At 45.9% G+C, this 22,393-nt stretch overlaps 1 protein-coding gene across 1 annotated transcript in view; it reads right to left on the reverse strand.

The window, feature by feature from the left end:
- Window positions 1-22,393, reverse strand: part of LOC134354396 (voltage-dependent T-type calcium channel subunit alpha-1I-like) — an 843,079-nt gene that overhangs the window by 807,943 nt on the left and 12,743 nt on the right. Inside the window, exon 2 of the mRNA XM_063063387.1 lies at window positions 16,264-16,535. Within this exon, the coding sequence (XP_062919457.1) occupies window positions 16,264-16,526 (263 nt within the window). The 5' untranslated portion in view covers window positions 16,527-16,535. The remainder of the gene's footprint in view (window positions 1-16,263; window positions 16,536-22,393) is intronic.

Raw genomic sequence — 22,393 nt, forward strand, 5'->3', positions numbered from 1 at the left:
GGAGATACGTCTCTGCCAAAGGAGGTGTAAGATGCTCCTTCCCTCTGCTAGCCTGCAGGTCATTCTTGGGCAAGGTGTCGCACCTGCCTATCCCCCCGATCAGGGTCATGTGAAGCCCTGGGAGCAGGTGGTGGATGGTCATATGGACAAGACTGTCTTGTCTCCCTTTCTCTTCACCATTTACACCTCGGACTTCAACTACTGCACAGAGTCTTATCATCTTCAGAAGTTTTCGGATGACTCTGCCATAGTTGGATGCATCAGCAAGGGAGATGAGGCTGAGTACAGGGCTAGGTAGGAAACTTTGTCACATGGTGTGAGCAGAATTATCTGCAGCTTCATGTGAAAAAGACTAAGGAGCTGGTGGTAGACCTGAGGAGAGCTGAGGTACCGGTGACCCCTGTTTCTATCCAGGAGGTCAGTGCGGACATGGTGGAGGATTACAAGTACCTGGGGATACGAATTGACAATAAACTGGACTGGTCTAATAACACTGAGGCTGTCTACAAGAAGGGTCAGAGCCGTCTCTATTTCCCGAGGAGACTGAGGTCCTTTAACATCTGCCGGACGATGCTGAGGATGTTCTATGAGTCTGTGGTGGCCAGTGTGATCATGTTTGCTGTTGTGTGCTGGGGCAGCAGGTTGAGGGTAGCAGACACCAACAGAATCAACAAACTCATTCGTAAGGCCAGTGATGTTGTGGGGATGGAACTGGACTCTCTGACGATGGTGTCTGAAAAGAGGATGCTGTCTAAGTTGCATGCCATCTTGGACAATGTCTCCCATCCACTACATAATGTACTGGGTGGGCACAGGAGTACATTCAGCCAGAGACTCATTCCTCCGAGGTACAGCACAGAGCATCATAGGAAGTCATTCCTGCCTGTGGCCATCAAACTTTACAACTCTTCCCTTGGAGGGTCAGACACCCTGAGCCGATAGGTTGGTCCTGGACTTATTTCATAATTTACTGGCATAATTTACATATTACTATTTAACTATTTATGGTTCTATTACTATTTATTATTTATGGTGCAACTGTAACGAAAACCAATTTCCCCTGGGATCAATAAAGTATGACTATGACTATTACTATATGAGCAACTGGTGCAGATCAAAGGTCCTGGTTATGTGACCACTGACAGTCTCTGATAAAGGCTGGGGTCATCTGTCTCGTAAAGGCACTGCCTAGAAAGAGGCAAGGGCAAACCACTTCAGTAGAAAAATTTGCCAACAACAACCATGGTCACAGAAAGACCATGATTGGCCACGTCATACGACACAGCACATAATGAACGAATGATCTTGGCATGGATGTGACGTAGCCTCTTCCTTAATAGGAGTGGGAAAAACTTGAAAGGGGCACACAATCTTCCCTGACTCAGCCCCACCTAAAACGAACAGTCATCTAGCCAGATCTGGCATCTTCTTTGGCTGGCTTAGAAGTCTGCATTGCTCGGACTCCGAAATCTTTCAAAGAAAACAGCTCCTAGAACATGGACAGAAATCTTAGTCGGTATGTTACTATGGCTACGATTAAAGGGCTTCCCATGGTGCCTTGATTGTTAGCATTTCTTTGAAAGAGGTTCTAAAGTAAGTGATATAACAGCTCGCCTGTGGGGAGAGCAGTTTGCTGCCTTTTTACTGCTTTGGAACCACTTCCCAAAACTCCTCAACTTTTTTTTTAAACTTAACATGGGGTTTCAAGCAACTAGTCAAGTTCCACAGTGCTCTCAGTTTGCCTTGGAATTTTTTTTTATAGAGACACTGGATGGTAACAGGCCCTTCTGGCCCATTGAGCTCGTGCTGCCCAATTACATCATGTGATCAATTAATCTACCCCCCCCCATTGGTTCAACAGTTCCATTTAATATCAGAGAACGTACACAGCATACAACTTGAAATTCTTACTCTTCGCAGACATCCATGAAACAGAAGAACAATCCCAAAGAATGAACAACAGAAAATGTTAAAACCCCAAACCACTCCCCCGACTCCCACTCACAAGCGGCAATGCCTGCATGTTTTTGGACTGTAGGAGGAAAGTAGAGCGCTCAAAGAAACCCACGCGGTCACGGGGAGAACGTACAAACTCCTTGCAGGCAGTGGCGGGAATTGCACCGGGGTTAGCATCATGCTAACCGCTAGGCTACTTTGCCTCACAAACAAGAGAAAATCTGCAGATGCTGGAAATCTGAGCAACACACACAAAATGCTGGAGGAACTCAGCAGGCCAGGCAACACCTATGGAAAAAAGTACAGTCAACATATCAGGCCGAGACCCTTCAGCAGGACCTGTAACATTTCCTCCAGCATTTTGTGTGTGAGGCTACTTCGCCATCCCAGTTTTATTCACCGACAGAAGAAACCTCACAGGTGGATTGAAACGGGACTTCCGGTAAGATGGTGGCGAACTTAACCGTATCAGCCTCTCCAGGTCTAACAAATGATACAAGTGTTTGTCTTAAACATTTCTCTTATGATCGTTACACCCTTTTGGACGTTAATAAAACAAAATACAGTAGGTTCGCTTCGGTAGTTCACTAGCCAGACAGACAGCAGAGGAGCTGCGGAGTCAACAGGACCCCACCACTAAGCACATCTTTCTATCTCCACCCCTCTCCGCTTTCCGCAGGGATTGGTCCCTCAGCGACTCCCTGGTCCACGCGTCCCTCCCCATGGATCTCCCACCTGGCACTTATCCCTGTAAGCGCAAGTGCTACACCTGTCCCTACTCTTGCCACAATTCAGGGCCCCAAACTGTCCTTCCAGGTGAGGCAACACTTCACTTTTGAGTCTGTTGGGGTCATCTATTGCATCCGGTGCTCCCGGTGCGGCCTCCTCTACATCGGTGAAACCCGACGCAGATTGGGGGACCGCTTCGTCAAGCACCTCCGCTCCGTCCGCCAAAACAGACAGGATCTCCCAGTAGCCACCCACTTCAACTCTGCTTTCCATTCCCATTAGATATGTCCATACATGGCCTCCTCTACTGCCATGATGAGGCTAAACTCAGTTTGGAGAAGCAACACCTCATATACCGTCTAGGTAGTCTCCAGCCCCTTGGTATGAACATAGAATTCTCCAACTTCCGGTAATTCCCTCCCCCTCCGTTCCCCTATCCCTATGTCACTCTGCCCCCTCCCCCAGCTGCCTATCACCTCCCTCATGGTTCTGCCTCCTTCTACTACCCATTGTGTTTTCCCCTATTCCTTCTTCACCTTTCCTGCCTATCCCCTCCCTGCCTCCCCTCCCCCACCCCTTTATCTTTCCCCTTACTGGTTTTTCACCTGGAACCTACCAGCCTTCTCCTTCCCACCCTCCCCCACCTTCTTTATAGGGCCCCTGCCCCTTTCCTCTACAGTCCTGATGAAGGGTTCCGGCCCGAAACGTCGACCAATCTTTTCCACGGATGCTGCCTGACCCGCTGAGTTCCTCCAGCGTGTTGTGAGTGTCGAGTTATTGCATAGAGAAGCCCCCATTCTGTGGCACCGGCTGTTACAGCCACCCAGGGGAGGAAGTGCTGAAAGTGTTGTGAGTGAAAGCAGACACACGGCAAGTGCACTGGAATCCGTGCCAGGTTAAAAGCTAATCCCTGCAGGGCAGCTCTCCCATTGACGTTGCTCTTCACTGTTCACTCCATGGAAAACAAAATGGATTTCCTTCATCTGCAACTGACCCAGTGTGAGATGAGAAACTGCTCCATGCTCTTCCTGCAGGAACATGGCTTCAGACCAACAACCCATAAGCCACGTCAACCAGGGACTTTGGCTAATATGGTTTTGTGACTGCATGTGCTGAATCATTAACATATCAAATCAATCAAGCTTACTTATCATTCAAACCTACATAGAAACAGCTGAATGAGACAGCGTTCCCCTGGGGCCAAGGTGCAAAGCATTCAAAATAGCAAGCAAATATTCAAAAATAGCGAGTAACATACAAAATAGTGAATAACCTAATTCAAAGTAGCGAGCAAAAAAGCAAATTCACTTGAAAAAAGACACATAAATACAGCTCAAGAGAATGTGCGGCAATCAAAGTCTCCCGGCAGTGCACAGATGCGCCCAATCCAGCCTATCATTCCACCGTCCGAACACAAGAGAACAGCACAGACGAGGGAGGCCAGGCTCCAGACCAGCGCGGATGCCACGCTATAACGCTTCCGCGTCTTCTCACCTGGTCTGCAGTAGCAGGCAAGCTCGAGGCATGAGGCCTCGAAACAACCGAGGCTACAAAGTTCCACAGCTAAATGTGCAGCGTGTGATTATACGTACATGTAATTTTGCAGCTCAGCCCAGAGGAATGATGTTTCATTTGGCCATATACATGTGTAAGGCTGAAAGATAATATTTGTACTATCTGCCTTCTTTTGCACTTTGGTTGTTTGTCAGTCTTTGTGTATAGATTTTCTTAAATTCTATTGTATTTCTTTATTTTTCTGTAAACGCTTTCAAGAATAAAGAACCTTAAGGTAGTATATGGTGACATATATGAAATTTGATAATGAATTGACTTTGACATATCAATTCTTGCAAACACACATGCATGGGGTCTTACACAGAAATACTCACTCAAGCACATACTTAACATGCATATAGACACACACACGTTCGTTCACGTGCAGAGATGTGCACACATGTGTAATCCCAGGTTCACATTTTTACTGTTATGCTGTATGTATTTCATTTTCGCAGCTCTGTAAGAGCAGTCTGTTCTGTTTTCAGCTTGTTTGGGTTACTGTTGAAGATAAGAGATGAGGAGAAATGTGTGCCATCCATTAGGATGGTTGAATTGAGGGGAGGTTTCTCTGGTGAGGGACACTAAGGTTGGTTAATATAATCTCCCACCCGGCACTTATCCCTGTAAGCGCAAGTGCTACACCTGACCCTACACCTCCTCCCTTGCCACCATTCAGAGCCCCAAACAGTCCTTCCAAGTGAGGCAACACTTCACTTGTGAGTCTGTTGGGGTCATCTATTGCATCCGGTGCTCCCGGTGTGTCCTCCTCTACATCGGTGAAACCCGACGCAGATTGGGGTACTGCTTCGTTGAGCACCTCCACTCCGTCCGCCAAAACAGACAGGATCTCCCAGTAGCCACCCACTTCAACTCTGCTTCCCACTCCCATTCAGATATGTCCATACATGGCCTCCTCTACTGCCATGATGAGGCTAAGCTCAGGTTGGAGGAGCAACACCTCATATACCGTCTGGGTAGTCTCCAGCCCCTTGGTATGAACATAGAATTCTCCAACTTCTGGTAATTCCCTCCCCCTCCCTTCCTCTATCCCTATGTCACTCTGCCCCCTCCCCCAGCTGCCTATCACCTCCCTCATGGTTCCGCCTCCTTCTACTACCCATTGTGTTTTCCCCTATTCCTTCTTCACCTTTCCTGCCTATCACCTCCCTGCTTCCTCTCCCCCACCCCTTTATCTTTCCCCTTACTGGTTTCTCACCTGGAACCTACCAGCCTTCTCCTTCCCACCCTCCCCCCACCTTCTTTATAGGGCCTCTGCCCCTTCCCTCTACAGTCCTGACAAAGGGTTCTGGCCTGAAACGTCGACTGATGGTTTCCACGGATGCTGCCCGACCTGCTGAGTTCCTCCAGCGTGTTGTGAGTGTTGCTTTGACCCCAGCATCTGCAGAGTATTTTGTGACGCTAAGGTTGGGCTTGGCGCTTTTGTTTTGAGAGGAGATGAAGAGAGAAGACGCTGGGGAGAACCGGTCGTAGCAAATGATCTGGTGGGAGACCTGTTTGTTCTAGTTGGATTGCTAGAAACGTTCAGAAGGTGGTGTGTGTTTTCACGTTGACCGAGGGCCCAGCGCGTGAGTGATAAGGAAGTTCACGATGAGCTCCAACTTGTGCACATTTGACTGTTTAATTAGAATGGGCCCTTTTCTTTTTGTTATTCTCTACCTTTAGTTAAAATTCATAAATATAATTCCTATAATCGTATGCAGTGTACTGTGTCTGTTATTTCGCAGCAGTAATTTGTAACAGGGTGGCAAATTATACAGCAGCCACACGAGCTGGGGTTTGGGGTGGGATTGAGCTGTCTCTATCTCATGAGGTTGGGGGGACTTGAGTGTGCCCTCCCTAGATTTACGCAGGCAAGGAAACCAGGGTGTTTCACATGCATGCACAAATCTTAAAAATTTACAGGTACTTGAAGGCACACACACACTGGCTTGCCACCAAAGTAGCAGAGATCACCCATATCTACACACAAACAGGCATAACTACACTTTGTGGCCACTCTATTAGGCCTCTTAGTTAATACAAACATTTAATCAGCTAATCATGTGGCAGCGACGCAATGCTGAAAAGCATGTAGACATGACCAAGAGGTTCAGTTGTTGTTTGGACTAAACATCAAAATGGGGAAGAAATGTGATCTAAGTGACTTTGACTGTAGAATGGTTGTTGGTGCCAGATGGGGTGGTCTGAGTATCTCAGAAACTGCTCAAGTCTTAGGCACTCCAGCTATATATATATGCTCCTGATCACCTGATCTTTTTATACAGTGCTGTATGTACAGGTATGATTTCATGGAAATGTGGACACAATGCACACACACACACACACACACACACACACAGAGCAAACATGTTACTCCATCAGCTCCTTGTGGAATATACCAATTAAATAGTAAGCAAGGCTCATTAAATTAATGTGGCTCCAACCTAACCTTCCACCTCCTGGACACCACACACTGTTCAATTATGGGAGGCTGCACGTAAGATTCCTTGCCCACATTGGAATCTCCCCCTCAGACCACACCAACAGGAAGAATGGATCCAAGGGAAATCAGACAGGAGTTGGGACCTCTCTTGGTCTGTGCACCGAGGTAACTTTCAGAGTGACGTGCAGGGCAGCCCCAGGCAGATTCATCACACCCCAACGTCTTGCTAGCAAGTGAGGAAACACAGCTGTAGGATGATATTCAGCATGGCGACAGTTCCACTAAGTAATGATGGATGCCAATGCGGACAGCATTATTGCCATGACTGCTTGCCAAAGAAATGACGAAAAGAGATTTTATTCAGAAACACCATTCCTCCTGACAACAGAGCACTGTGTCTGAACACACTGCTCGAGACGAGCACACACTCTCTCTCACGCAATAGACAACATTCTTACCCACTGGATGAGAACAAGGTGCAGTCAGACACAGGCGCACACCTCCAAACACATGGCTGTGTGGATTGTGCACGTTCCCCTGCCAACCGCTTGATTTGCTTCTGGCTGTTTCACTTTCTGCATGAATCCCAAAGGCATGCAGGTTGTTAGCTCGGCGCGGGGTGGGAGCTGTCGGGTTGAGGGTGGGATGTTTATGACTATTTGTGAGAGAGCATAGGTGACGGGGAAAATAGTGGGAGAATTGGATTTTTCCGAGAGCAAAAACAAATATTTGAAGAAAATCCAGGTCAATGCCTCAGTGGAATATTGAGAAAGCACTGAACTATTGGCAGTACTGAGGGAGTGTCTCACTGTCAGAGAGACAGTACTGAGGGAGTGTCACACTGTCAGAGAGACAGTACTGAGGGAGTGTCACACTGTCAGAGAGACAGTACTGAGGGAGTGTCTCACTGTCAGAGGGAGGGTACCGAGGGAGTGTCACACTGTCAGAGGGACAGTACTGAGGGAGTGTCTCACTGTCAGAAGGACGGTACTGAGGGAGTGCCTCACTGTCAGAGGGACAGTACTGAGGGAGGGTCTCACTGTCAGAGGGACAGTACTGAGGGAGTATCACACTGTCAGAGGGACAGTACTGAGGGAGTGTCTCACTGTCAGAGGGACGGTACTGAGGGAGTGCCTCACTGTCAGAGGGACAGTTATTTTTCCAGTGTCTAAATATCTAACACTAGAGGGTGTGTATTTAAGGTGAGAGCAGATAAGGGAGATGTGCAGGGCAAGATTTTACCTACACAGGGAATAGTGAGTCCCAGAATGAACTGCTAGGGTCGGTAGTGATGGTGGAGAGGTTGGAGACATTTCAGAGGCTATTAGGCAGGTGAATATGAGAGAATAGTGGGATTTGGATATTGTGTAGATAGAAGGGATGTTTAGTTACTACTAATCTAGTTTGTCACAACGCCATGCACAGAAGGGTGCGTTCCTGTGCTGTACTGTTCTATGTTCCACTTCAGTGTTACTTCATCAACTTGGTGGAGCTTTGAGGACTCCTGGGATGAGGAAAATGATGACAGAAATTCAAAGATCACACCACCGTCACTTTTAATTCAAAGGTTCCAATCGTTTCATCCCAGCAAGTTTTGCGAACCCGATTGCGTGATTTACCGCTCTTCCACAGGCCAACAAACTTCCTTCTAGATCATTGAGTCAATGCGCACAAATCATCCGAGAATCCCTCATAAACACACGAGATCCTGCAGATGCTGGAAATCCAGAGCAACACACGCAAAATGCTGGAGGAACTTAGCAGGCCAGGCAGCATGCATGGAAATAAATAAACAGTCGACGTTTCGGGCCGAGACCCTTCATCAGGACAGGGAAGGAAGGGGGAAAGATGCCAGAATAAGGGGAAGAAGTACAAGCTAGAAGGTGATAGGTGAAGCCAGGTGGGGGGGAAAGGTCAAGGGCTGGAGAAGAAGGAATCTGATATGGGGAGGAAAGTAGACCACAGGAGAAAGGGAAGAAGAAGAAATGCCGGGGGAGGTGAAGAGAAGAGGTAAAAGGCCAGAGTGGGTAATAGAAGAAGAGGAAAGGGGCAGAAAAAGAAATACCAAAAGAAATCGATGTTCATGCCATCAGGTTGGAGGCTACCTAGACAGAATATGAGTTGTTGCTCCTTCACCCTGAGGGTGGCCTCGTCATGAATTCTTTATGCTTTGTTTACCGGCTTTGAAATGGTTTGGACCCCAGGATCTGTCAGTACATAGCTAACTGGCACAAAGGCAGCCTGGCAACGTCTCCCAATGGATGGCTGGGATCCAATAATGGGATTTGGGAAGGATTAGACTGCAGCACAGCATGCAAGACCAAGGACTAAGCTCAGATTTCACTGCCGAAATGTTACCAACTCTCTGCTTCTTTCATAAAGACCTTACCCTGCCTTTTCGAAGCTCTCTGACAATATTCTTGCTTTGGAAATGCTCGATTTCCGACCGACTCCTGGGAATCTCTGATTACAGCTGCCTGGAGTGGAAATGAAGTGTTTGGGGTGGTACTGAGAGCGTCAAGTCTATATATTGGGGATACACAGAGGTCTAATGTGAACAGAGGAAGAAAGAAAACACCTGAGCAGGTGCCTAGCTTTTGCCACCATTGAGCCCTGTCACAAAAAAGCAACTTCCATCTTCAAGGACCCCCACCATCCAGGCCATGCTCTCTTCTCACTGCTATCATCAAGAAGGAGATACAGGAGCCTTACATCTCACACCACCAAGTTCAGGAACAGTTATTACCCTTCAACCATCAGGCTCCTGAACCAGTGTGTTTAACTTCACTCACCTCAACTCTGAACTGATTCCACAACCAATGGATTCACTTTCAAGGGCTCTACAACTCACGTTCTCAGCACTCTTTGTTTACTTAGTTATTTTTCTATTTACATATCTTGCCTTATTTTGCACATTGGTTGTTTGTCAGTCTTTGTGTGTAGTTTTTGTTTCATTGATTCTATTGTATCTCTTTGTATCCACTGTGAATGCCTGCAAGAAAATGAACTTCAGGGTAGTATATGGTGATACAGTAGCATAGTGGTTAGCATAATGCTTTACAGTACCAGCAACCCAGGTTAATTCCTGCCGTTCCCTGTAAGAAGTTTGTACGTCCTCCCCATGAGCGTGTAGGTTTCCTCCGGGCGCTCTGGTTTCCTCCCACAGTCCAAAGACGTTCCGGTTAGTAGGTGTGGCTCAAAGGGCCAGAAGGGCCTATTCCACACTGTACCTTAATAACTAAATAAGTAAATAAATAGTTTTTTAAAAAAATATGCACAGTCTGTCTTTCTCATTGGCTGTTTGTCAGTCTTAAGTGTAGCTTTTCATATATTCTACAGTATTTCTTTGTTCTACCATGAATGCCTGGCAGACAATGAATCTCAGGGTCGTACTACACTCAATTTACAGTGCCAGTGACCTGAGTTCAATTCCAAATGCTGCCTGTAAAGAGTTTGTACGATCTCCCTATGACTGCGTGGGTTTCCTCCGGGTGCTCCAGTTTCCTCCCACAGTCCAAAGACATACTGGTTGGTAGGTTAATTGGTCATTGTAAATTGTCCTAGGATTAGGCTGGGACTAAATCGGGGGATTGCTGGATGGCGGGACTCGGAAAACCAGAAGGGTCTATTCCGCACTGTATCGCCATAAATATTAAATAAATAAACATACTTTGATAGTAAATTTACTTTGAACTTTAACCACCCAGTCAGCTACCAACAGCCCATTCTGTTTAAGAGTCTGCAGATCACACACTGGCCTCAAAAGCTTCCTCAGAACTCACAAAACCAGAGCAGAAGTAAGTTACTTTCTGTCCCACACAAGAAGAAGGAAGCACTTCTGTCACATTAGAACTGACGTTCGTAAACATACACCACCTTTTCTCTCCCTTCGCAAGGTGGCTTTCACAGATTACAAACAGGCCCATCACCTCTTCCCACCTTCCTGCTTCAAGTCACAAGTTACTCCCTGATTTCTCCAGGATAGGCTGCTTTCACTGCGCTTCCCTGCCTCTCATGAATATTTGCCAGGCGTGAGCCCAAACCTATGCATATTAATCAGGAAGCTAATGAATATTAACGAAGACACAACAAAAAGTATTAAAATGAACAGCGTCACATTAGTGTTTGATTGGTGTTCGTGCAGCACAGCCAACCTGCTTGGGCATCATTCACAGCGAGGAGAATTGTATCGAGCAAGCGAGCTCACCTCTAACTAAATACTCAGATGGAAATTGTCTAGTCATAAAGTAGAGATTGCTAAGTGTTATTTAGATGGAACACAATTTTGTTTTAATCTTTCAAAGTCTTGTTTCTTTACGTATCTTGGTACTCTTGCATTGCGCCATTAAGATTAATTCGCCATTGCATATGGTCCTTTGTATTGGTAAAAGGGGGCAGTTGATGACACGTGAGGTTACAGCAAAATAAATGAGATGCAATAGATGGTTTTGCTCTGAGAGCTAGCATAGTCTCAATGGACCAAATAGCCTCATTTTACGTCTTTGAGAAAAACGAGTTATTGAAGCCATTCACTTGTCTGTTTGAAGAAGCCTTGTCATTGGCCTACACAAACACCAATTAAAAGGTTACTGTGGCACTGTTTCTTGGTCCGTCAAAGAATAGGGTTTATTTTATAGACTTTAAGGAGGTTTTAGTGAAGGGTCAAAGGTTGCAGGAAGAGAAGGCAGGGGAATGGAGTTGAGAGGGATAATGGGTCAGAGCAGACCCGATGGGCCGAATAGCCTAATTCTGCTCCTACGTCTTTTGGTCTCTTCTGGCCAAGCCCATCATGGTGGGAAAATGCCACAAAAAAGTAGGGGATACGAGCCAGTCCACCGAGGGTAAAGCCCTCCCCACCATTGAGCACATCTACACAGAGCATCATCGCGGGAGAGCAGCATCCATCATCGAGGGCCCCCACCACTCGGGTAATGCTCCCTTCTCGCTGCTGCCATCCGGAAGGTGCAGCAGATTCAGGCTTTCCACCACCAGGTTCAGGAACAGTTATGGGCCCTCATCCATCAGGCTCCTGAACCAGAAGGGATAACATCACTCGACTTCACTTGCTCCATCATTGAAATGTTCCTACAACCTACGCACTCACTTTCAAGGACTCTTCATCTCACGTCTTCAATATTTACTGCTTATTTATTTATTTATTATTATTTTCTTTTTGTATTTGCACAGTTTGTTTTCTTTTGCATGCTGGTTGAACACAAAGCTGGTGTGATCTTCCATTGATTCTATTATGGTTATTATTCTATTACGGATTTATTGAGTATGCCTGCAAGAAAATGAATCCCAGTGTTACATATGGTGACATATACGTACTTTGATAATAAATTTACTTTGAACTTTGATTAAAAGGTCCTTAAGTGGGGTGGAGTGCTGGGTTATCTGAGAAGGTGGCCAAGAGACGTTCATGTTCCGATGGGCCAAGACCCAACTCTGTCGAGATATAACGGATGTGGGTCCAGACCCATTGGACCATGCATATATCAGATGGCCCAACCTTCCACTTCAATGAATGCCCTTTGCCAAAGGCCACTGGTGAAGCAGGAGCATTTTTGAGAAATTCCTCTTTGCGGTCAGTAAGACACATACATTTGCTCCGCACCATACCCCAGAGCCCAAAGGCAAAGAGAATGGTTGCATTGTGCTCAAACCTGCCAGGCAGTGGTTTTATCTCAGAGGTTCACTGCCTAGAAACAACGTAATCCTAACCTGCATGAAGTGTGAAGGTAACTTGCTTCTCAAAATAACTAATTCATCTGTCATGAAAAAATATATTAAGGCATCCGTTAGTCTTGCGAGACCCTGGATCTGCGCCTGGAAAGTCTTCACTCTCCAGGGCGCAGGCCTGGGCAAGGTTGTATGGAAGACCAGCAGTTGCACATGCTGCAAGTCTCCCCTCCCCATAACACCGATGTTGTCCAAGGGAAGGGCATTAACACCCATACAGCTTGGCACCAGTGTCGTCGCAGAGCAATGTGTGATTAAGTGGCTTGCTCAAGGACACAACACATGTTGCCTCGGCTGGGGCTCGAACTCACGACCTTCAGGTCACTAGTCCAATGCCTTAATCACTTGGCCACATGCATATAATAAATGTGTAGAAGGGCATATAATTGGGAAATTAATTTCAATTCAAACCTGTGAGAGTTGATGGCAGGAGGACACAGACCACAAGCATCTCAGAAAATGAGTTAAGTACATGTAGAGGAGCAGGGGGAACCAGCGACACAATACAGTACCCACTCAAAATAGCAACACAGGTCAAAAAGGTGATCGGACAGATTGAAGTTCTCTACCGCTGAATGCTGTGGAAGCTAATTCAAAGTGGGGATCAATAGATTTCTGGATACTACAGGAGTCAAGACTTATGGAGATCTGCGGGATAATAGGACGAAGGATAGGAAGATGACAAAGGGTAGGGAAGCTAGTTCTGCTCTTAATTATTATGTTATAGGATGAACTTTGCTGACAACACTACACTGATTGACCTAATCTCAAATAATAATGAGGCAGTTTACAGACAGCAAGTCATCACCCTGACACAGTGGTGTCAAGAAAACAACCTCTCCCTCAATGTCACAAAAACAAAGGAGCTGGTTCTGGACTACAGGAGAAATGGAGACGGGCTAACCCCTATTGACATCAATGGATCTGGGGTTGAAAGGGTGAACAGCTTTATGTTCCTGGGCATAAACGTCACCAAGGATCTCACACAGTCTGTACATATCGGCTGTGTGTTGAAAAAGGCACAACAGCGCCTCTTTCACCTCAGACAGTTGAAGAAGTTTGGTATGGGCCCCCAAATCCTAAGAACTAAAATCCTAAAAGGGGCACAATTGACAGCATCCTGACTGGCTGCATCACTGCCTGGTATGGAAACTGTACTCCCCTCAATCTCAGGACACTCCAGAGAGTGGTGCGGACAGCCCAGCGCATCTGTAGTTGTGAACTATTCTGGACCTTTACAAAGACAGGTGTGTAAAAAGGGCCCAAAGGATCATTAGGGACCCGAGTCACCCCAACCACAAACTGTTCCAGCTGTTACCATCCTGGAAATGATACTGCAGCATAAAAGCCAGGGCCAACAGGCTCCGGGACAGCTTCTTCCACCAGGCCATCAGACTGATTAACCCATGCTGACGCTACTGTATTTCTATGTTATACTGACTTCATATTTAACCATCTTGTTACTGTCCTGTTGTACATACTATTTATTGTAAATTACTATAAATTGCACATTGCACATTTAGACGGAAACGTAACGTAAAATTTTTACTCCCTGTATTCAATTCAATTCAATTAATTTCAGTTCAATTCAGCCTTCATTAAAATGTTTGGATATATCTGATGGAGTGAATTTTGATTACATTGAGTTTAGCAATCCCAACTTCTATGCAGTATATGGGTCTAGAGATTTTTAAATTAATTCAATCAATACTGATGTCAGAAGCAATGTCAGCGCTTACCACCCACTTCTATTCACCCCTGAACTGAGAAGGGGTTCAACTACATCACTGGGGCTGGCGTCTCATATAGACTAGATCCTCTACTCCCAGTTGAAGGAAGATCAGCGGATGGCGAGGGAAATGCTTCAAAGATAACATCAAAATCAGCCTGAAGAAATTCAATGTGACATTGAAAAACTGGGACGACGTGGCACTCGATAGATACGCCCGGAGGAGGTCTGTTCAAGAGGGAGCCGTGCTACAAGAGAACGACCGCCGTTGTGCCGCAGAGAAAAACTGAACAACCAAAAGACCCAGCCTCTAACCGCAGCCACCACTTACTCTTACCAATGCTGCAAGAGAATACACGGACCCCAAATCAGCCTCTACAGCCTCCTGAGGATCCATCAATAGACAACCCCCTAGGAGAACATCATACTCGACTCGAGTGATTGCACCCTTAAAACATCAAGAATAGCAGGTTATTTTTCCCCATTCTGTGAACTAGACAGCATTTCATGGTTATTGTTAGTTTGATTAAGTGTTTTATTTTAAACCCCCAACTTATTTAATTCATTGAACTTCATTACTGCTTTGGTTGTGACTCACATCTCTGAATGAATGGTCCGGAACTTAGAACCACTATGGAACTGTGCCTCGTGGGGCAATGGTACAACGGGAAGATGTGAGGAGCTCCAAAAGCTGCTGAAAATGACCACCCATCCAATTGGATTGCCCCCCAGAATAAAAATAGACCCCTATCAAGTCCAGTCACCTTGCGCACACATCCAGAGAAGAACTGTACATTCAAAGATTGACCACCAAATTAGGCCTTCTGTTCATGGTACATATGCAGCTAGATAAGACCAAGTAAGTCTTCCGAAAACCTTCAAGAGACGACTACCTTGTCATGGTTTAAAGGCTTGCATGCCTCAATGACCAGGACCGCTATGTTGGCTGGAGTCAGGGTTTTATGCTTTGGCTCTTGGTAGGGCCACCCATGCCAAACAGGTCAAAGGGTAGAGGCCAGACTAAGAGTGGTCTACTAGTCTTCCAGGTTCAAGGGGTCAGTTCAGGACTAACAAGTCTGTCTATTTATCTACTGCCAGTTACACTGCCGGTGTTTAGGGCAGCAATGAAGGTTCTCCATCTCTGCTCATGTTCAGGACTTCCTTCTTTGTGTCGGCAGCTCGGTTTTCACTCCTGTCAGTCATGCAATTCCCGGGTGGAGACTCAGGAATACCGTTGCGCACAGATGTAATAGGATTCTCCATTGCTGTTTCCATAATAATTTTGTTTTTACCAGTCAGGGTTGTTAGCCCTGAGCTGAAACCCTGGACCAGGAGGACCGGTGGACCACTCTTAGTCCGGCCTCTACCCTTTGACCTGTTTGGCATGGTGACCCTACCAAGAGACAAAGCATAAAGACCTGCCTTCAGACCCTACAACAAGGTTATGGTCCACTTGGAGGAACAACTCTGGTTGGCAAAACAAAATTATCATGGGAACAGCAATGAAGAATCATTCTACATCCGAGTGGCCAAAGACAGACAGGTGGAGAACTTTCATTGCTGTCCTAACCGTTATCAGGCGTAGCAGGCAGTAAGTAATTAAAGTCTTCTGAAAATGGTCTAACTGAAGGATTTCATCAACGGTGTAACCCTCTAGTAAGCCATGGTACTCCAAGAGTTTTAGTCCTGGATGATAAAAAGAAGATGCATTCAACAAGAAGCTTCCCATCATCATCAATTACATTTGGCTCCTCAGTACTGAACTCCAGATACCACCACTGAAACCCCAACTTTTCTTCTACAAAGCCACAAACACCCTACAAACTTTGTTCCGTCACTCCCAGAGGAGCTGCTGGCATCTTCTCAATTCTCCAACCTCCACAATCAAGTCAAAGCGCCATTCAGCAGCAAGGACATGAATCAGCAAACATGTTACCAGGAACTTCAACCATCCGGTTCTTCGTTACCATTGCTCCAAATGTCTTTCACTCAAAAATGTTTGGATAGGTTGACACCATAAAGTACATCAAATGTCGAAACTGTTCGTTACAAGCATTCGTACATGAGTTACTGTTCTGCGTCCAAGTAACTCAGCAGTAAAGGATATGGGTTACACACTACCTTAATGCACCAACAACGAGGGCGGGTGGTCTGCCTGATGCAGAAGAAGACTACTGGAGCCAGGTCTGGGTAGGGCACCTCGTCATCTGGCTCCAGCGAGGCCTCCTCAGCTGGGATTTCCTCGCCTGACAATGCCGTATTCTCCGTTATCCCGGTATCCTCTGTGTCGGAGTGTAATATTCCAGCAGTAGATGACTGTGGCCCTCTAGTCCAGGCTGGAGAAATGTCCTTGGCCATATTGGCAAACATGGGAAAATCCTGAAGAGAGAAAGAAACAACAATTAAAAGGGAAAGGTGGAGCATGATTGACCAGGATACCATTACTGACCAAGGGTAGTCTAGCATGTCATCTAAAACTTTGACAAAATTCTATAGATGCACAGTGGAGAATATCCTGACTAGTTGTATCATGGTTTGGTATGGAAACACCAATGCCCAAGGCTGGAAAAAGCTTACAAAAAGTGGTGGATGCAACCCAGTCCATCACAGGAAAACACTCCCCATCGTTAAGCCCATCTACAAGAAATGCTGCCACAAGGAAGCAGCATCCATCATCAGGGGCTACCACCATCCAGGCCACACTCTTTTCTCACTGCTGCCATCATGAAGGAGGTAGAGGAGCCTTAGGTCCCACACCACCAGGTTCAGGAACAGGTACTACCCTTCAACCATCAGGCTTCTAAACTTCTAAACTTCACTCACCTCAACACGGAACCGATCACTGAACACAACTATGGACTCACTTTCAAGGACTCTACAGCTCATTTTCTCAGTATTATTTTCATCATTGTATTTTTATTTTTTCTCAGCTCAAGCTGGTAAAACCTGAGCTACAGGCATAGCCAAGCACGCTCATTTCTCAAATAGCACACATCAAAGTTGCTGGTGAACGCAGCAGGCCAGGCAGCATCTCTAGGAAGAGGTACAGTCGACGTTTCAGGCCGAGACCCTTCGTCAGGACTAACTCGGCCTGAAACGTCGACTGTACCTCTTCCTAGAGATGCTGCCTGGCCTGCTGCATTCACCAGCAACTTTGATGTGTGTTGCTTGAATTTCCAGCATCTGCAGAATTCCTGTTGTTTTCATTTCTCAAATGCTAGGAACTTTTGGACTATTCTAGTGGTGTTTAGTATTGTGGCTTCCTGAAGATTTACATAAATAATGCTGTGTAGCCCTAATTGTTTAATGCTATTGTGTAGTGCCTTTGGAAAGATACCAGTTGTAGATATTACTATTGGGACAATGTATACCCCTGTTCGTGTTCCATAGTCTTTCAATTTCCTCTTTCAATCAACATATTTCTGGTGCTTTTCACTGATTGATTTCTGTATGTTGTGTGTGTTTGGAATGGCTAGATCTATTAAGTTGTTCTTGCTTGTTTATCGTGTAGTATTACATCTGTAATAATGGATCAGTTGTAACATAATCTGTGGGACTCTGACTCTAAAACTGGATCTGGCTTGTATTTACAGTAAGGTATGATTTCTCTTATGAGCTTGTATTTTAAAGCAAGATTTTGGAGAATGATGTTTGCCTCTTGATTGTGCCTGTGTAAGTAATCAGATTGAGTTAAACCGCTGCAGGATCCTGCACCGTATTTGGTTGTTTTTTGTTTCTCTTGGTATTTTCTGCATTTATCATCTTGAATTTGTCAGTCTTTTATTATGTAATTTTGATCTTTTTTGTATTAACCACCTGGTCCTCTATAGCCACGTGGCCAAGTGGTTAAGGCATTGGACTAGCGATCTGAAGGTCATGAGTTTCAGCCCCAGCCGAGGCAACGTGTAGTGTCCTTGAGCAAGGCACTTAATCACACATTGCTCTGTGACGACACCGGTGTCAAGCTGTATGGGTCCTAATGCCCTTCCCTTGGACAACATCGGTGTCGTGGAGAGGGGAGACTTGCAGCATGGGCAACTTGCTGGTCTTCCATACAACTTTGCCTGCGCCCTGGAGAGTGAAGACTTTCTAGGCGCAGATCCATGGTCTCGCAAGACTAACGGATGCCTCTATAGCCACAATGAACCCCTCTATTTCTGGGAAGAGGTCTCCAACTCTGAGCCAGGCTTTCGACGCTCCCTTGTCGACATGTATTCTGCTCAGATCACGGGGATGTGTTCTATGGGGGGCCATGCTCTTCCATTGGTTCACTTTTCCTTCTGTAGTGATAATTTCTTCATTTTTCTGGGTTATGTTTTCATTTAATTTTAGTGGTGTGTACTTATCAGAATTGCACGTGCTGGTGTGAAGTGTTGAATCCTGATTTTGTTGATGGAAATACTGCGTATCTTTAAAAGTTTTATCTGAGTGTTGTGTAAATTTTTAATGTCTGTTGTTCCTCTACCCCCTTCTGTCCTAGGTATTGTTAATCTAAGTACATTTGAGTGTACATTTGTCATTTTAGTTCTCGTTTTTCTTTGTAAACTTTCCAGATCGGTTTCGGAGCAAGATATCATCCCAAAAGAATACATTAATATGGGTATAGGAAAAGTGTTTATTGTCTTTGGTATATTTTTACTGCTGAGCTCTATCTGACAGATTTTCTCAAGCTTTTAAGTAAATTCTATCGAAAGTTTTCCCTTTATCACACTATGATCTATTTTCTTTGCTCGTTGATATCCCAGATACATATATTTCATATTCATTGTATTGTATCCGGCTGCTCTGCTGTCTGTTCTACTTGCTCTGTTGTATCTTTCTGTATCAGTTTAATGTTCTGTACTCACAGTTCCTTGTCCAAAGTTCATGCTTATATCTTTAGAGAATAAGCCTATTTCTTAAATTAATTGCTTTAGCTTTACAGATGAAGGAATCTCGAGAAGGCTTGTCAGGATATAATTCATTTGGCTGTCTCTGATTTTATACCCTATTCTCATTCGTTTTAGTAAATTAGAGAGCGTGTTTAAAGCTAGACAGAACCATAGTGGACTTGGAGAAAAATGTCTTGGTTTACTTTGAGAATGGTGGCTGTACTTTTTTGGTTGTTAATAGATTGGTGTACTGTAATCACCCAACGCTCCATCAGATGATACAGGAATCTTACAAGTATTGGGTGTAGTTTATATATATGAAGAACATCTATTGACCATGAGTGTGGAACAGAATCAAATGCTTTTTGGTAGTCAATGTAACAGCATGACAGATTTCTGCTTTTCCACCGGGTTTCATTATTATTATTATCATCATTATGTTATTTTTACATTAGCACAGTTTGTCTTCTTTTCTAGATCGGTTACTTGTCTGTCTTTGTGTGTAGTTTTTCATTGATTCTATTGTATTTCTTTGTTCTACTGTGAATGTTTGCAGGAAAATGAATCTTATGGTGACATATACACATACTATGTTAATAAATTTTTAAAAAACATTATGATACTCAATGGTGATCAATGTGCCAAAATGTGTCGTTGTAGTTGTGATGTGTCCACATGGCCTCTTCGTGCAGCATGGCCAAAAGGCAGAACCAAGTGTATCTGAGTTAGGTGTCACCAGTATGAACATCACTCTCTGAGGTGCTGGACGAGAGCTGGAGCTTCATTGAAAGAGAGGGAGGGCAATAGAGAGAGGGGAGGGGAGGGGGGAGAGATGGGGGGGAGGGGGGAGAGGGGAGGGGGAGAGAGGGGGAGAGAGGGGGAGAGGGGGAGAGAGGGGGAGAGAGGGGGGAGAGGGGGAGAGAGGGGGAGAGGGGGAAAGAGGGGGAGAGAGAGGGGGAGAGGGGAAGAGAGAGGGGAGGGGGAGGGGGGGAGAGAGGGGGAGAGGGGGGAGAGAGAGGGGAGAGAGAGGGGGAGAGAGAGAGGGAGGGGGAGAGGGGGGAGGGGAGAGAGAGGGGAGAGAGAGAGGAGAGAGAGGGGAGAGAGAGAGGAGAGAGAGGGGAAAGAGGGGGGAGAGAGGGGGGAGAGAGAGAGGGGGAGAGAGAGATCTGGAGGGAAAGAAACAATAAGAATTGAGCACATGTGAGTGTGAATGAAATCACAGAGACAAAAGGAGGGCAACAGATTGGGGAGAGGGGGAGAGAGGATGAGAGGGGTGAGAACGAGATAGACAGATACAAAGAGAGGCACAGAAGGAGACTGTGATTGTAAGAGAGGAGAATGCAAACAAAAGGGAGAAAACAGGAGAGCTCGAGGACAGAGGGGAGAAATAGAGTAAGCGAAAGCACAAGACTGGGAGAAAGACACAGAGACAGGCAGGCAGTGAGAGAGAGAAAAAGACAGAGAAAGAGACCTAGAGAAAGACAGACAGAGAGACAGAGACAGAGTTAGAGAGGCAGAGAGACAGACACACACAAATGCATGAGAAAGCACAGGAGAAACAGCACAGGAGAAGGAGAACGTTCCTTTACCGTGTGCCCACTCCCTAAATCAAATCAGTTCTGACACATTCAACACTAGCAGAGTAGCAATATGTACAGACAGAGAAGCTGGTCACATGGTACAGCTCTTAAAGGGGTACACACTCAATATTACCTGGCACAGGTATACGACACTCCTGGCTGCAGGGATCGGGGCAGGTGGTTAGAGAATGAGGAGTGAGTGGAAGCACAGAAACACATGCTACAACTTCACAATTGAGGAAGGAGTGAAAGCGGACCTTGACTCTTGGCACCCCAGCCACGTGGAATTATCAGTCGCACTCATGTTGGGAAATGGAATTAGAATTGGTTTATTCTTGTCACATGTACCAGGATACTAGTGTGGGCACGTGGCCAAGTGGTTAAGGCATTGGACTAGCTACCTGAAGGTCGTGAGTTCGAGCCCCAGTCAAGGAAACGTGTTGCGTCTTTGAGCAAGGCACTTATTCACACAGTGCTCTGCAGTGACACTAGTGCCAAGCTGTATGGGTCCTAATGCCCTTCCCATGGACAACATCGGTGTCGTGGAGAGGGGAGACTTGCAGCATGGGCAACTGCTGGTCTTCCATACAACCTTGCCCAGGCCTGCGCCCTGGGGAGTGAAGACTTTCCAGGCGCAGATCCATGGTCTCGCAAGACTAACGGATGCCTTGCCTACCAGGATACAGTGAAATGCTTGTCTTGTGTTCTGTTCATACAGATCAGATTGCTACACAGTGCATTGATCTAGAACAAGGTGAAACAGAATAAAGCAAGGTAAAATGGAGAATAAAGCAACTCACAAAATGCTGAGGGAGCTCAGCAGCATCTATGGAAATGAATAAACAGTCGACTTTTTGGGCCAAGACCCTTCCTCAGGACTGGAAAGGAAGGGGCAAGGCACCAGAATAAAAAGGTGAGGGGAGGGGAAGGAGGACAAGCTGGAAGGTGATAGGTGAAGCCAGGTGAGTGGAAAAGGTAAAGGGCTGGAGAAGGAAGAATCTGATAGGAGAGGACAGAGGAGAAAGGGAAGGAGGAGGGGACCCAGGGGAGGTGATAGGCAGGTGAGAAGAAGTAAAAGGTCAGAGTGGGGGATAGAGAAGTTGATGGAGGGGGAATTTGTTAACCAGAAGGAGAATTTGATATTTCTGTCATCAGACTGGGGGCTCTCCAGATGGAATATAAGGTGTTGCTCCTCCACCTTGGTGGTGGCCTCATCTTGGCACAAGAGGAGGCCATGGATTGACTTGTCAGAACGGGAATGAGACTAGGAATGGGAATTAAAATGTTTGGCCACCGGGAATTCCCAATTGTGGCGGATGGTGCGGAATAAAAGTGTAACAGCTGCAGAGAAAGTGCAGGAGCAGGTAAATGATGAAGTGCAAGATCGTAAGGAGATCGATTGTGAGATCAGGAGTCCACTGGGGAGCCATTCAATAGCCCTATAACGGTGGGGTAGGAGCTGTCCCTGAGCCTGGTGGTACGTGCGTTCAGGCTTTGGTATCTTCTGCCTGATGGCAGAGGGGAGAAGAGAGAATGAGAGAATGTCCATGTTGGGAGGGTGAGATATTTGAGTATTGTGGCTGCTTTATTGAGACAGCGAGAAGTATAGACAGAGTTCAGGTGCACTAAAGAGAATAGAACCACACAGGAAAGGAATCATATGATTCACCAATTCAGAACCAAATTTCTTCCTTGGCAAGTGAAGCTAAAGAAATATCAAAGACGTTCATTGACTTTGCAAGCAGCTGAAACAATTTCTTACCATACTGCTCCTCCATGTGTAAAG

The sequence above is a fragment of the Mobula hypostoma genome, chromosome 11, assembly GCF_963921235.1.
Source record: "Mobula hypostoma chromosome 11, sMobHyp1.1, whole genome shotgun sequence".
Classification (NCBI taxonomy): domain Eukaryota; kingdom Metazoa; phylum Chordata; class Chondrichthyes; order Myliobatiformes; family Myliobatidae; genus Mobula; species Mobula hypostoma.